General features: G+C 51.5%; 1 protein-coding gene across 1 annotated transcript in view; it reads right to left on the bottom strand.

The window, feature by feature from the left end:
- C3 (complement component 3) overlaps positions 1-15332 on the bottom strand; it is a 30353-nt gene that overhangs the window by 2043 nt on the left and 12978 nt on the right. Inside the window, 20 exon segments of the mRNA XM_012646121.1 lie at positions 3-99; positions 497-580; positions 789-878; positions 1262-1367; positions 2421-2510; positions 2624-2711; positions 4224-4275; positions 4396-4486; positions 4624-4683; positions 4827-4985; positions 6109-6272; positions 6655-6811; positions 8109-8207; positions 9511-9670; positions 10002-10077; positions 10207-10410; positions 11093-11179; positions 11285-11351; positions 13970-14182; positions 14275-14417. Of these exon segments, the coding sequence (XP_012501575.1) occupies positions 3-99; positions 497-580; positions 789-878; positions 1262-1367; positions 2421-2510; positions 2624-2711; positions 4224-4275; positions 4396-4486; positions 4624-4683; positions 4827-4985; positions 6109-6272; positions 6655-6811; positions 8109-8207; positions 9511-9670; positions 10002-10077; positions 10207-10410; positions 11093-11179; positions 11285-11351; positions 13970-14182; positions 14275-14417 (2287 nt within the window).

The following is a 15332-nucleotide window of genomic DNA, read 5'->3' as shown; positions in this document are numbered from 1 at the left end:
GCGGCAGGGGCTGACCTGACTTGATGACCTGCTCGATGGCCATGAGGTACTCGTCAAAGTCCTCCGACAGCACCGACTTGACCAGCCTGGTCTTGTACACTGCGGGGACAGCGTGGGTCATGGGCAGGGCTGACCTGGGCAGGGGAGGCACCCTGGCCTGCAAGTGCACTGGGCATGTGGCTCCCGGTCCAGCAGGGACGTGCGGGGTCACAGCCAGTCACAGTCACCGTCCCACACGCAGTCACAGCCACCCACAAATACAGTCACATACACAAGGACAGCTGCTCACGTACAGCCGTCCTCAATCACGGCCTCCCACAACCGCGGCTATGCACAACTACAACCTCACGGTTGCACGCACGCCACCTTTTCTCACGTTCCCACTCACACCCAACAGTCACCCACGCCCGCACCTGCCACCGCACCATCTGACACACGGAGCCACGGCCACGCACGCCGTCCACGTGCACGAACCCCTGGCCCATCCCCCACTCACCGTAGTCCACCCCTGGCTCACAGGCCTTCTCCAGACGCTCCTCCAGGGTGACCTTGTCCTCCGACTTTTGCATGAAGCAGTTCTCTGCAGGGTGGGGATAGGGACGGGGTCTTAGCCCTTCGTCTTGTCCAGGGCCCAAGAGTGTGGCCAGCCCTAGGAGCCTACCCTTCTTGGTGTCCACTGGGTGTGGCCTTTGGGGTCCCCTGGGTCCCCACCCTGCCCATGGGAGGGGGCATCTGGGTGGGTGTGACTCACTCAGGCCCACCCTTTCCCACTCCCTGGGGACACCCACCCTCAGCACAGCGGCACAGTTCGTTGTGGCAGAGTTTGCTCAGCTTTCCGTCCTCCTTCTCCGGGTGGTAGAACTGGGTACAACTTTCCTCTGTGGGCAGAGGGGATGGTGAGGGGGTCAGAGGGCTAGGGTCCTTATCCCAGAGACCATGCCTGGAAGGCTCAGGTCCCTAATTCTCCGTCCCTCAGACCTGGAGATGCTGGATCTCCAATGCTCAGATCTGTTGGGCACTCAGACCCCCACGTTTCTGATTTTGGGGACCCTCAGACCACCCCCCAACTCTCAGATCTCCAACTTGCAAATCTTTGTGACCCTCAGACCCCTAACCCTCAGGTCCCTAGAATCCTTAGACCCTCAGTCTCAGATCCTCTAACTCACACACACCAGGGGCCCCCAGACCCCTGGAACCGTCGGACCCCCAACTCTCAGATCCCTGGGACCCTCAGACCCCGGGCCCTGGCTTGGCGGCTCACCCAGGTTGTAATAGGAGTAGACCTTGACTGCCCCAGGCTGGATAAGCTCCACATTAAAGTACTGGTGAACTTTGAAGGACAGACAGTCGTCCTCGGAGTGTGAGACCTAAGTGGGAAGGAGGCGCTTGGTCAGTGGGGTGACGTGGGGGCCGTCCAGCATAGGGTCCTGGGAGCTGGAGCAGTGGTGGAGAAACTAAAGGATCGAGGAAGGGTAGGGGTGGTCGGGGAAGAGGAAGTGGAGAAGATGGATGAGCAGTTCAGCAAGTCCGTCTTCTTGTTCTCCTATGCTCACAGCTAGACCACAGTTCTCAGCTGCCCCCTCCTTTCCATGAGGTGTGGCCAGGTCACTGAGCTCTGACCCACAGATTGCTATCGATGTCCGTAAAAACATCCCATGCATGATGATCTTCTTGTCTTCTAGAAAGAAGGGATCCTGCAGAGGACTCCCAAGATCCCGGGGACGGTCGAGCCCCCATATGGAAGGTGCTTGGATCCCTGAGTGACTGTGTGGAGCAGAGGGCTCCTTCCCTATCTCTGGAACGAACCGGACTCTACGTGAGTGAGAAATACAAGTCTGTTGTGTTGAGACCCCATATTCTCAGGGGTTCTGTTCTAGTAGCTGGTGTTACTTATGCTAAGGTGGGGTGGGGGGACTTGGGGGTATCGGGAATTAGCAGGGAAAATGTGGGGATGGGAGAATGGGAAGAAATAGGGAGGGGAGAGGAGAGAGCCCAAATCGTAGAGATGGAGAGAGCAGGAGAGTTCCCAATGGAGAGAAAATAACAGAAGAGAGAAACATGCGGAGAAAGGAACAAAGGTGGGGACAGAGGCAGTGGGCAAGGCAGGTCTCTTCTCTCTGTGAAGCACTTTTTTAAATGACCAAGGTGGCTCTTCTCCAATGGTTGCTGAAACTTCTGATGAGAGGTTGGAGGGAGCAAGTGCAAAATAAGGTTGAAACATCAGTGGTCAGAAGGTGACCTGTTTATAGGTGGTTCTGGGTTGACCACCTTATTGTCCAAGCTTCTCCCCTTACCACCCAACAGCACAGACTCTGTCTCCCCTAGCCAAGGGCCAGCCTGACTTAGAGACAAAAGCTGAGGGGAAAAGAAAAGGCTGGCCAGATACGGGTTAAACCTCGCAGGGGACGGTGCAGCCTTACCTTGTCCAGGTAGATGATGAGGGTGTTCTTTTCCGAGTAGGCTTTGTTCAGCTCGTACTTAGCGATGTATCTGTCCACGCCGGTGCTCAGCTGGGGAAGGGTGGAGCTTGTGAAAAATCTCTCCTGGACTCTTCTCTCCCTGCAGGCTCTTCCAGACCCCAGAGGCTCCTCCCCACTTAACCCAGCCGCGGAGCCCTTCATACCAGCTTGAGGTCATCCATGTCAGGAGCGTAGCCAGTCATCATGGATATGTCCAGGATAGACATCGTGGCGTCGTGGTCTCCCAGGTACCTGGACAGAGCAGGAAGAAAGGCATTGGGTCCCAGAGTGGGGTCAGCCCCAGGGGTCCGTGTCTGGACAAGGGGGTCTAGTTAGCGGCTGAGGCTTCTAGTTTCCATATATCAGCATAGAGGGATGTTAAAGTTCAGAAAACACTTCCCCAAGGGGGAAAAAAGGTAAGGTAGTGTAACAATCCAGGTAATTGAAGAGTTCGGACTCTGGACCCAACTGCATGGGTTCAAACCCCAGCTCTGTAGAACATTTGATGAGTTTTTGGACCCCTCCATGCCCAAGTTCTTCTAGAAAATGAAGACAAGAATACAGGTGGCCCTCTCTTTGCACAATTTAGTTACCACGATCCGGTTAAATAACACTAGTCTGCCAACGACATGGCTCAAATTTCAGTACCTCAGTATATTAGCTATGAGTAATTGCATAAAGTATAAATTTAGTGGCTCACTCTTCAGTCCACAGATCCCTACGTAAATAACAGAGGAGCCTCATGGTCAATGACCAGTCATTGTCCCTGCTTTCGAAGCCTGTTGGTGATCGGTCACTGAGCGCCTGTTATCCAGATCATGCACAGACAGCAAAGCGCGTAGTTGTGTTGCCTCCTTGTCTCCTGGCGATAAACCCACATGATGTCTCACAGCAGTGGATCGTCGAAAGAGGGAATTGGCCAACCAAGATGAAAATGCACCAAGGAAATGAAAAGCAATGATGCCAGAAAGGAACTTCAAATAGAACATCAATGGAATTATACAAGAATAGCAGACCATGGGAACGTGTACTCTGCTGCCGTGTGAAGGAAGAGACAGCTGTTCAGGGAGCTTAGTGAAGGGAAATTTAGCATAAATGAGGAAGGTGGTAGAGACAAAAAGGATGAAGATATCCCAGAGGAAGGGATGCTGGGGGTTGGTGGGGGGGACCTCACCTTAAAGGAACTCTTGGAGAAATTTCATAACATCGAAAGCACAAAGGATAAAATGTTGGAAGCTGATCCCAACTTAGAAAGGGGCATGGCCATTTACTCTGACATAGTAAAGATGCTTACTCCATATCATAAGTGATACAGAGAGAAGTCAAGCGTTGTCCAAACTACAGTCCTCCCCACAAGTGTTTTACAAATGGAAAAAAAAACCACCTTTATCTCAATGTTCTAGTGTTTTAAATTATAGCATACTCAAATGCTCATATTACTACGTTTTTCATTTTTCCTATATCCTTATGTTGTGATGGAAACATTTAAAGATCATGGAATGATTGTGTAACTTTCCCCGCTGATTTTGAAGTTTGCTTTGACGGTCTCAACTTCCACAGTTGTTGCTACGTCATGCACTGTGCCGTCCAAAGCAAGGACTGTCTGTGCTCTGCTTTGTGGCAGATACTTAGAACGGTACTAGACACACAGTACACTCGGAGAATATTGGATGTCATGGATATTATTTGTAAGAAGTCTTGCTAGAGACAGAGGGACCGCCAAGATGAGCCCAGCTTGAAGGCCAAGAAGACCTAGCTTCTTACTTGGTGCAGATGTCGAGGATCATAGTGCTTTTGGCATCCTGAGGTTTCTTTTCTAGAAACAGAGAAGACAGAAAGATGGGAGGGGGTATACCTAGGTCCGAACTCAAGAGTGGGGCAGACATCAGAATAGGGGTGGGAGGAAGGTGAGAGATAGGGCCTTCATTTATTTTACCTGTTTCTGGGGCTGGCCTTATGGTGACCTTGAGGTTGAACTTCTTACAGGTGATTTGGCCTTTGATCTTGGCATGGTACACTGTCACCACCTGCAAGATGGGAGGGAAGAAAAAGTGTCAGTTCATGGGACTAGGGACTACTGGGTACAGGAAGGAGAGGGTCCCTCCAGGGCAGAGGGGCTGGAATGAGGTTGTGGGCCAGGCGGGCGTGGGTTCCTGTTCCTTACCGACAAAGTGCCTTGGCCTTTCCCTTCAGCTGTTAATGTGAAACCCTCGTTTTCCTTGGTCTGCAGAGAGTGGGGAGAGAGAAGAGAGGGTGTCGGCAACCGAGCCTTCTTCTGCCTGGTCATCTGACCTCCCTCTTGCCTCCCAGCAAACCCTGGCTGACGTGGAAGGTGACAACGAGGAGGGCTTGGCCGGGTGACTGTACCTCTTCTGACCGCAGGAGGCTAGAAGATTCCCAGAGGATGCGGTGCCTGATTTCGGAGCTACGGCTGGGCAGGTGGATGGACACATCCAGGTTCAAATCCTTGTGGTCAGGGACATCCTTTTGGTATTGGGCCAAGGCTTGGAACACCATGAAGGTGGCCTAGAACCCACCAGAGAGTGCAGGAGTGAGATTGGAGGTCATCAGACACTGAGGACATGTTCCAGAACTCTCCAAGGGACAGAAACTTAGACCAGGGCTTGGAGTTGCTGACAACATGTCTAGAATCCATCAGAAATCTGGATGTAAGATTGAAGGTCTAGCAACCCTGAGGATGTGATTTTGCCCCATCCAGAGAACAGAGTCTTAGACCAGGGCTTGGGGACATTAAGAATGTATCTAGAATCCACTCATGAAAAAAAGAATAAAATTGGAGCCTGGGAACGCTAGAACCCAAAAGTGACACTGAGAATGTAACACTGAGAATGTGACTGAGAGCCCTCCAGAAAGAAAGGAGGTCAAACCAGAACCTAAAATTACTGAAACTGCGGTCTAGTAGCCACCAGGGAGAGAGGGGGGCTGGATTTTGCTCTAGAGTCACTGAGAACCTAGTTTAGAACCCACCGGTGAGAGAGGGTGGCATTGGGAGTCTGGCGGGACTGGGAACATGGCCTAGAATCCACCGGTGACAGAGGGTGACATCGGGAGTACTGGTGGAACTGAGAACATGGTCTAGAACCCACCAGTGACAGAGGGTGCCATTGGGAGTCCTAGTGGTATTGGGAACATAATCTAGAACCCATTGGTGAGAGATGGTGACACTGGGAGTCCTGGTGGGACTGAGAACACGGCCTAGAACCCACTGGTGACAGAGGGTGACATCGGGAGCCTGATGGAACCGAGAACATGGGCTAGAACCCACCAGTGACAGAGGGTGACATCGGGAGCCTGATGGAACTGAGAACATAATCTAGACTCACCAGTGAGACAGGGTTAAGATTCCAAGCCTGGTGGAACTTGGAATATGGTCTAGAACCCAACAGTAAGAGAGGATAAGATTGAGAGCCCGGTGGGACTGAGAACTTGGCCCAGAACCCAGAACAAGATGGAGAGAGTGGCTCACACCGGAACCCGGCCCCTGAGAACATAGTCTAGCCACCGGGAGGGAGGAGGAGACGCAAAACACAGAAGAACTGCCCCTCCGGGTCTCAGCGTCTTCTCCAGGAGGCCAGTGGGGGCCGCAGGAGGCAGGATGCATGTGCCCGGGGGACGGGGACCCACTCGCCTGGGTGGAGCCGTAGCCGCCGCCGTAGTATCTCTGCTCGTTGAGCCAGCGCACAACGGGTGGCACCGTGTCGAAGTCTTTCAGCAGCAGCAGGGCCAAGAGGGCGTAGGATGTCGCCTCCACGTTGTAGAGCTGCTTCCCAGGCTCTTCCCAGCGGTTCTTTTCTGCAGAGAGGACGCCCCACCCAACGCCAATGCTCACTGCCCCGTTCAGCCTTGGGAGAGCTCAGGAAAAGCTCCGAGAAAAACTCGTGCTAGACGTCTCAGCGTTCGGCTGTCCCCACTGACATTCAGTTCTCTCTTCTCCCATCAGCCCTCACGCCTCCCTTTGAACTGAATGCTCCATACACACTTGTTGAACGAGCGACGCACCAAACCTTCTTGCGTGGTTTACAGTGAGGACTTGGTACACCCCAGAGCCATGCATCCCAGCTCAGTTTAGGACCGTCTGTCCCACACTGGCTTAGAGTCATCCATCCCGGCTCACAATCGCCCACCCCAAACCCCAGCCGTGCATCTCCCCTCGCCCCGCCAGGCAGCCCCTCACCTGTGGCTGTGTTCAGGAATTTGTCGAGGATGGGGCCGTCCAACTTGTCCATCTGGGCCAGGGCGTAGGCAGCAATGGCCACAGTGTACGGTCTCCTTAGGTTCAGGTAGTTGGCTGCGAGGAATTCTCCTGCTTTGTTGATGCTACCTGGCAGGCTCTACGAGAAAGAGGATCGGTTACCCTGGTCATTGCTGCCATACAAGCACCACTTCCTGGGTACCAGGGGTTTCTGTCCTTGCGACATATATATGTCTTCGATCTGCCTGTTTTTGAGGGTTTCCCAGATATTTTGGCCACCACAAGCTGCCTCGTTGGTGAATACCTATCATGCACCTGGAGAAGTCTATACCCCGGGTGGTGTGCTGGTAGGAGTTTAACAATGGGCTCTCCAGTGGGAGGGTCAGAGGCGGGCGCTGGTGTAGAATGACTGCCAATGTCTGTGGTGTAAATACTTTCACCAGGACCAATTTCAAGCCATCGACGTGGCATCATTGAACAAAGTGTTGGGAAGAGATGTTCCAAACAGCCACTCATACGCTGTCGCATGTATCCGATTGAGCACACCACTGTGAACACCTCTCATCCAACCATCGTCTTCCTCTCATAGCTCACTTACTATCCACTCATTTAACCTCATAAAACCCTAGGAGATGAGGATGCTGATATCTCGAGAGATGTAGTTAATTTTGCCAAGACCACCTAGGTCGTCAGTGGCCGAGTCAGGATCCAAACCTCCAGAGAATCCTATAAATACAAAAATTATCACCCCCGTTTTACAGAGGCACACACTGAGTGAGGCCCAAGGGGGAAGTGCCCGAGAGGCAGGATTTGCAGTTGGTAAAGAACGCACTCTCAATACCCCAGTTTAAAGCAGACGGAGCCGTGACAGACTCTCGGGGGACCGTCTCTCTAAACTTCTCTGCCACAGAATCAAACCCAGAGGAAAAAGGGACAGTGAAGAACCAATGGTTGTCACCGCTTCCCACGTGGGGTCAGGGACCCCTTTGAACATCTCCTGCAAGATCCTCCGGACTAAGGAGATCACCTTAGCTCCGAATCCTGAGTTTTCTTTAAGCGAGCAGCAAGGTTGTGACGCAGAAAGCACTTGGGCTAAAGGAGCTTTAGGAAAATGGGCTAAAAACTCTCTGAAAATGGTAAAGTAGACAGAAATGATCTTCTCGTTGATCTCTTAGCGCTTCAGTTTTCTCATCTGCAAACTGGGAATAATAAGACTAGTCTCTCTCTCGGGCTGTGACAAGGATTATGGGACTTAATCGTGTGAAACTCCCAGAGAGGGGGTGGTCTTATTAAGTGCTCCGTACACGTTAGGTATTATTATGGCCGCTGTGGTGGCTGTTGTACTGGGGAGGGCTGGAAACGTCCAGAATGCAAGATCTCACCCTCCAGCGTGGACGCGGGGGGGAGGACAGGGGAGGGTGGGAAGAGACACCTACATTGACTTGCCCCTCGCAGATGTCTTTAGCCTCCTGCAGCGCGATGAGGACAAAGGCGGTGAGGGCCATGTCTTTCTCCGTGTTCTCCCGGAAGCCACCCTGGGATGGGGAGCAGAAAGCAAGGATGGGGTCACCAGGGTGTCCACACTTGCCAATCAGCGCCCCCTGCAGAATCTCAGGGGTTCTGCTCAGAACTGAGTCTCTTCCTGGTGCCCATCCCACCCCCCGCCCATGAGCCAGGAAGGTCAAACTCTTTAGCATTCATTCAATTATTTGTTCTTCTTGCAAATGTTCATGGAAGGCCACTGTGCTGGCACCGAGGGTACAATAATGGACAGAAACCAGACACCAGCCCTAGCCTTCATGGAGCTCCTCGTCTGGTCGGGAAGATGAACATGAACCCACCAACTCCTCGAGAGATATATAATTACAAACTGATGAGTGCTGTGCAGAAGAGGAGGACACAGCAGTAAGAATGAGCTGTGGGAGTGTGACCCAGTCAGGGAGGACAGGAAAGATGTCCCTGAGGAAGTCATCTCTCAAGGCGGGCAAGGGTTGGCATGGTAGGCAGCAGGAATAGCATGTGCAAAGGCCCTGAGGCAGGATAGAGCACAATTCCTATCAGTATGGATAGAGTGTGGAAAGAGGGGGAAGGCGGCAAGGCTGGAAGCCCGAAAGGTCAGATTGAAGCAGTGTTTTGAGCACGCATCAGCATCCTCTGGGGGGGGCGTTTGGGGAGGGCTTATTAAAACTCAAAATCCTGGACCCTAGAATTTCCAATTCAATGGGTCTGGGGTCCCGTTAACAAGTCTATAACTATGGCTGCTGCTGCCGCTGTTGGTTTGCAGACCACACTTTGAGAACCGGGACTCTAAGGAATTCTGTGTTTATTTTAAGAGCCACGGGACTTTCTAAGGACTGATCTGACTGAATTTGAAAAAACATCACAGCAGCTGCTATGTGGCAAGTGTCAACGAAAGTGGGAGAATGACCATGTAGTGGCTTCTGCAAGGTCTGAATGGGAGGGGAGGGGCGATCGGGCCAGGGGCTAGCAGTGATGATGGGGAGAAAGGATGACCCCTGCACCATCCATGTAGCAGGAGGGGTCAGGAGCTGGGGACAGGCTGGATGTGCCCGGGGGATTCCAGAGCCTCTGCATTTGGGATAAAAATTCTTAATAATTCCTGAACAAGGAGTCATGCATTTTCACCTTGCCCCGGGCTCCACGGGTCTCTGTTTTTGCAATGTTAGAGGGACACCCCTGGCTCCTTTATCTCTCTGTCCCCTAATCATCCCCAACCCCACAAAGCGAACCAGGCAGTGGCAGCAGGAGGAAGTCTTTCTCCCGCCCATCCTGTGAGGCTCAGGCGGCCCCACTGTGCCTTGAACCCCAGTCTCTTACGATCATTTCTTGGTGTATCACCGGCCCATCCTCCTGGAAGACGCCATCGGGCTTCTGTTTCTCCAAGATCAGCCACTTCACGGCCCCACAGAGGACCTGGGAGTCGATGGCAATGAGGTTGACGGCCAAAGAGAAGACCTTGACCACGTAGGCAGTCAGCCTGGGGGGGGTGGGCACAGAGCGTGAGCCAATCGGCTCTGAAATCCAGAGACTGCCACCCCATCCAGCCAATGAGCAGGGAGGGGCAGGGCCTGGCCCGATGGGTTTGCCCCGTTTCTCTGCCCCAGTCCCGGGGAGCCAGCTGCTGCGTGCAGTCGGTGCCTGAATGATGTTCAGTGACCACTGGACACTCAGTCAGCGGATTCTGCAAGCAGAGGGGTCCAGAGTGGTGTCGCACAGAGGGCTGTTTGGGCGAGGCTGGCCTAGGGGACCCCACCCCTGTTCAGGGGGGCGCAAGGCCGAGGCTGGCCGGGCTGACGGTGGAGACTCACCAGGTGCTGGGGGTCCGGTTCAGGAAGGCCGCGTAGGCCGAGCTGGGTTGTTTAAAGGTCAGCTGCTGGGTGTACCCTGCAGGGAACAGAGAGTGTCCCCAAAGGAGCCGGGGCTGAGCAGAGGGGTTACCCCAGGGAGAGGAGGTGGGGGCACAGAAGAGGGGACAGGGGTGCAGTGAGGGGCGCTCTGAGAGGGGGCACCCACCCTTTTTGATGAGCTCCAAGGCCTCCTGCCGCTTCTCCAAGCCGAACTTGTCCCACTGCTCTGTGTGGTCCAGGTAGTGCACGGCGATGACCGTGGGTGTCATGCCTATCATGTTCTGCTCCCCGCAGCCCGAGGGGGTCACAATGAGATGCTTCAGCCGATTGCCATCGATGGCATCCTCTGCCATCTGGGCCACCGGAGTCCCTGCAGCCAGACAGGAGGACATTGCTCAAGCCAAGGGACCCACCGTGGAGTGAGGAGGGTCCCAGCTGCCCAGGGCCAAAGTGCTCAGGGGCAGGTAAGGACTGGGAGGGTGTGACTGGGGCCCGGGTCTGCATTTGGGGGGAGGGGGACTTGTGCTTCACAGGGGCCTCCCGGTACCTGGATCTCTTGTTTCAGCAACAGTGAAATAATTCCGGTAACAAGATCCATGAGTACTTATATCACGCTTAATGTCACTTGCCAGGCTCTGAACTAAGAACACCACCTAGTATCTCATTTAATCCTCACACCGACCCTTGGAGGGAGATACTATTAGGCCCCCGATCACACAGGAGGAAACCAAGGCTCTTGCCCCAAAGCTGCTTTAGAGCTCACAGGTTGCAAGGCCCCCTCTTCCCTCCCAAGCAGTGAGCTCCAGACTTTCTGCTCTTGAATGAAACTGCTTCTTCCTGAAACGTATTTACCGGTGAAAGCGCCGGGAGGCGTCTCTAAGACAGATCACAGAGGGGCTGCTCTGGTGGAAGGCGGGGAGGGAGGTGCAGTGGTTAAGCACCTCCAGAATTAGATGGAACTCAGCTCCCTGCATCCCTTCACAGGGTTCACGTCCCCCCACCCACCCCGTGCCTTCCCGGGTCCCGTGGGGTCAGGGCCAAGGGCGTCTCACCTTGCAGGAGAATACTGGTCTCAGATTCCGTGTCTGGGACTTGGTCACTGAGGTCTGCAGGAGGGATGTCCTCTCTTTGCACGCCCCCTGCAGGGGAGTGAGAGACACCGATGGCACCGGCCCCCTCCTCCTCCCACCTTGCCCGCCATGACCATTCCCAGGGCGTGGGGCCAACTCCTGCAACTCACTCACCTTGGCCCAGGTGTTCTGGATCCAGTGTGCGAACCGCCACAGTTTTGTTGATTCTAATTCCTTCCGGCTATGCAGTGGTGGTGGTGGTGGTGGCAGGGGTCGGGTGAATAAAAGGACAGACAGACACACAGAGGGTCAGGAGCGCACTGTTGTGAAGATTACCCTAGCACAGGCGTCAACGTCTCTGAATCTGGCTTCACCCTTTTCTAGCTGTGTGACTAGGGATCAGTTACTTAACCTCTCTGTGCTTCATCTTCCTCCCTTATGAGGAGGAGGTGATGCAAACACACCTACCCTATACCACATATGTGATGTGTTGTGCCAATTCATCACAGAATTATAAATTAATAACGAAATCCTAAAACCTTTAGAAATCTTCACATGTGCCTAGAAGCTTTACTCGGGTTAACTCATTTAATCCTCGCAACAACCCAGTGGGGTGGGTACTACTATTATCCATCTCATTTTTAAAGATGAGGAGACCAGAGAGGTTAAGTAACCTGCCCAAGGTCACACAGCTAGCAGAACAGAATTGGGGTTTGAGTTTGAACCTGGTAGTTTGGCTCCAGAGCCTGTGTTTTTAACCTCGTTTCTCTCAAATATCTCTTAAATAAAAAAATGTGCATAAAGGATTCAGCACAGTGCCAGGCACATAGTAAATGCTCAATAAATATAACCTATGTTAGTTAGTACTATATTAAAAGTGTAAGTCAAGCCCTCACGTGTGTCTACAAAAAAAAAAACTCCCATGGTGGACAGCTGCTGTTTTTGCCTTCCCAGAACTTAATTCTCCTTTCACCTGGTAATAACACCCAGGTTTTCCTTTGGAGAGTGAGTTTCCTCCAATAATATGCTGACAAAAGAGTAACAGCCAGCTCTCCAGGAAGGCAGGCTCTGATTGGCAGCACTGCCAATTTCTGCGGTGTAAACACCCCCAGCATAATTGATTTCAAGCTACCGACAGCAGTGAGTCCAGAGTTGGGAAGACTTGGGCACAATTGCTTCCAACACACTCCTGGGTTTCACTCTCAGGAGCTCTGTACTGAGACATTTTTGTGCCGGAGACCAAAGCAAACACACCTACGTCCCTAAGTATATGTTTTCGTGTATTTTTTTAATGGTTCATTTTATCTCACAGCATTCGTTGAAAAAAAATATGAACGTGTTTCCATTAAAGCTAGAAAATAGAAATTATAATAAATTCTGGTTTGGGTAGAAACACATCTCAAGATGAAATGACATTGTCAGTTTTCATATACTTGCCTTTCAGTGTTTCAATATTTTTTCAAGTATGTTAACATTTTGAAAGAATTAACCATTAATATTAACATGCAATTAACATGCAAACATATACACGGGGGAACTCGTTTTTTCTTTTGCCTTAGGCTCTTATATGGCTTGGCTTGACGCTATAGAAGCCTGTCTCTATTTAAAATATTGATAATCGTTCACTGTCGATATTTTTTATTAACCTCTTGATTTCTTAAAAAATTCCATTAAAGGGTGTAGAGTATCTGGAGAGTTCTGCAAGACAAAAAGAATTCCAGAGATGGAGGGTGGGGATGGTTGCATAGCAATGCAAATGTCCTTAATGCCACTGAACTGTGCAATTAAAAACGGTTAAGATGCTAACTTTTATGTCATGTGTATTTTGCTCCAATAAAAATGGAAATAAAACGGAATAAGAGGAAATATCATTTAACATAATAATCACGGCAGTGATAATAATTTTTAACCTGCATTAAAATATCATTGATCTCATAAAGAAATGTGGTGTATACACACAGTGGAATACTATTCGGCCATAAAAAAGAATGAAATCCTGTCGTTCGCGGCAACACGGGTGAAACTGGGGGACGTTATGTTTAGTGAAATAAGCCGGGCAAGTAAGTTAAACACCGCATGCAGGCCGGGCGCGGTGGCTCACGCCTGTAATCCTAGCACTCTGGGAGGCCGAGGCGGGAGGATTGCTTGAGCTCAGGAGTTCAAGACCAGCCTGAGCAAGAGCGAGACCCTGTCTCTATAAAAAAAACAAAAACAAAAACGCCGCATGTTTTCAACTCATAAGTGGAAGCTAAAAAACGCTGATTTCATAGAAGTAAAAAGTAGAACGGAGGATACTGGAGTCTGGGAAGGGTAGAGGGAAGGATGGGGGACATTTGCTAAAGGATACAAAATTACACCTAGATGGGAGGAATAAGTCCTACTGTTCTACACCACTGGAGGACGGCTACAGTTAACAATAATATATAGTTTCCGATAGCTAGAAGGAGGATATTAAATGTTCCCAAAGAAATAATAAATGCTGGAGATGATGATATGCCAATTGCCCTGATCTGATCACTTTACATTATATGTATCAAAGCATCACTATGTACCCTATAAATATGTATAACTATTATGTAACAATTAAAAAAACGAAATTAAAAAAATATAAAAAAGTAGCATCGATCTTGATTACTGAGCTTTTTGGCACCCCCTAAAATTCTGTGCCTGGGGCTGATATCTCCCCCGCCTTACCCTAATCCTAGCTCTGCTCCTGGACTTCTAGGACTTCTGAATCTCCTAAGCTGGGCACGGTGATTGTTTGTGTCCCAGAGCCTGGGTCTCCAACATGGGTCAACAGTCCAGAGACCAAGAGCCTTCCCTGAAGGACAAGGGGCTGCGGGTGCCCCGAGAACTCACCACGACCCTCAGGGTCTTCCTGACACCGTCGCTGATGAAGCGATTGTAGACGGCAGCCTTGACTTCCACCTCCTGAAGGCCGACCTTCAGGGGCACGATGACATAAGGTATAGCCAGCGAGGACTTGGGCTGGATGGTGACAGTCTGCTGGTGGCGCTTCTTGGCGGTGGCCAGGCTGCAGAAGGCTGGATTGTGGAGCAGTTCCACCCTCACCTGGCAGGGAGAGAAGGTATGAAGGCGAGGGGGTGCGCGACGGGCTGCCCCCTTCCAGCCTCCGTCTGGTCTCCGCCACGCCAGGGGCCCACCTTGAGCTCTTCCTTCTCCCGGTAATTGTAGAGGATGGCCCGGATTTCCACCTGCTCGTTGCGCACAACAGAGTAGGGCAGCCGCAGGTCGATGAAGAAGTCCTGCATCACCGTGACCTCGTAGGGGTCTGCCACGCAGATCCCTGCCCGGGCAGAGACAGAACACGCAGCGTGGAGGGCAGAGGGTTGGGAAGAGCAGACAGAGCCAGGTTCCAGGTCCAAGTTCCTGCCCCTCCTGGGGTCTCTGCTCTCACCCCCTCACTATAGGAGCTGCCCCTAGTTCAGCCTGTCTTTGCAGAGGCCCATCGACAAAACGCCATTAATGGTGACACACTGCAGATGGCGGCCGTGGCCGGGGTTACTGTTCTTCAACGATTTCGATTCTCTTTGCAGACATAGATGCATAGGGAGGAAGTAGGCTCTCCGAGATACACCTGCATCTCCAAAACGGTAGCCCCGGCTTTGCGGCTGCTGAGCACTCAAAACGTGGCTAGCTCGAGGGTGAACTGGGTTTTTACTTTTATTGAGTGCACTTTTATTTAAATGTCTTTAATTTAACTCAGATTAAAACTTAAACACGGATGCTCACTGTGAATGCACAGAGCACCCCTGAACCGCACATTTTCAAAGGGTGATTTCTACGGTGAGTGACTGAAATCTCCATTTTTAAAAGATGACGCTTGATTCAGTGGCTGGGAAGGGTTTAAGTGCGTTTGCCACAACTTGAGTATGAGAATTTACCTTTTCAACTGTAAATTTCGTGGCACCTAAACTAACAGATCAAAGTGTTCCCAATGAAACTCTAGCATCGTGAGTGAGATACCCTGGAGTGTAAAATAGACGCTAGACTTCGAAGACCTAGTAAAATAGATCATTAGTAATTTTTTGTATATTAATAAATTATTATTAAATATTAAAAGATTTATTGTAAGGCTGGGCGCGGTGGCTCACGCCTGTAATCCTAGCACTCTGGGAGGCTGAGGCGGGCGGATTGTTTGAGCTCAGGAGTTCGAGACCAGCCTGAACACAGCTAGCAGAACAGAATTGGGGTTTGAGTT

Source organism: Propithecus coquereli, unplaced genomic scaffold, assembly GCF_000956105.1.
Source record: "Propithecus coquereli isolate 6110/MARCELLA unplaced genomic scaffold, Pcoq_1.0 Scaffold241, whole genome shotgun sequence".
Lineage (NCBI taxonomy): Eukaryota > Metazoa > Chordata > Mammalia > Primates > Indriidae > Propithecus > Propithecus coquereli.
This window is presented reverse-complemented; position numbering and strand designations above follow the sequence as displayed.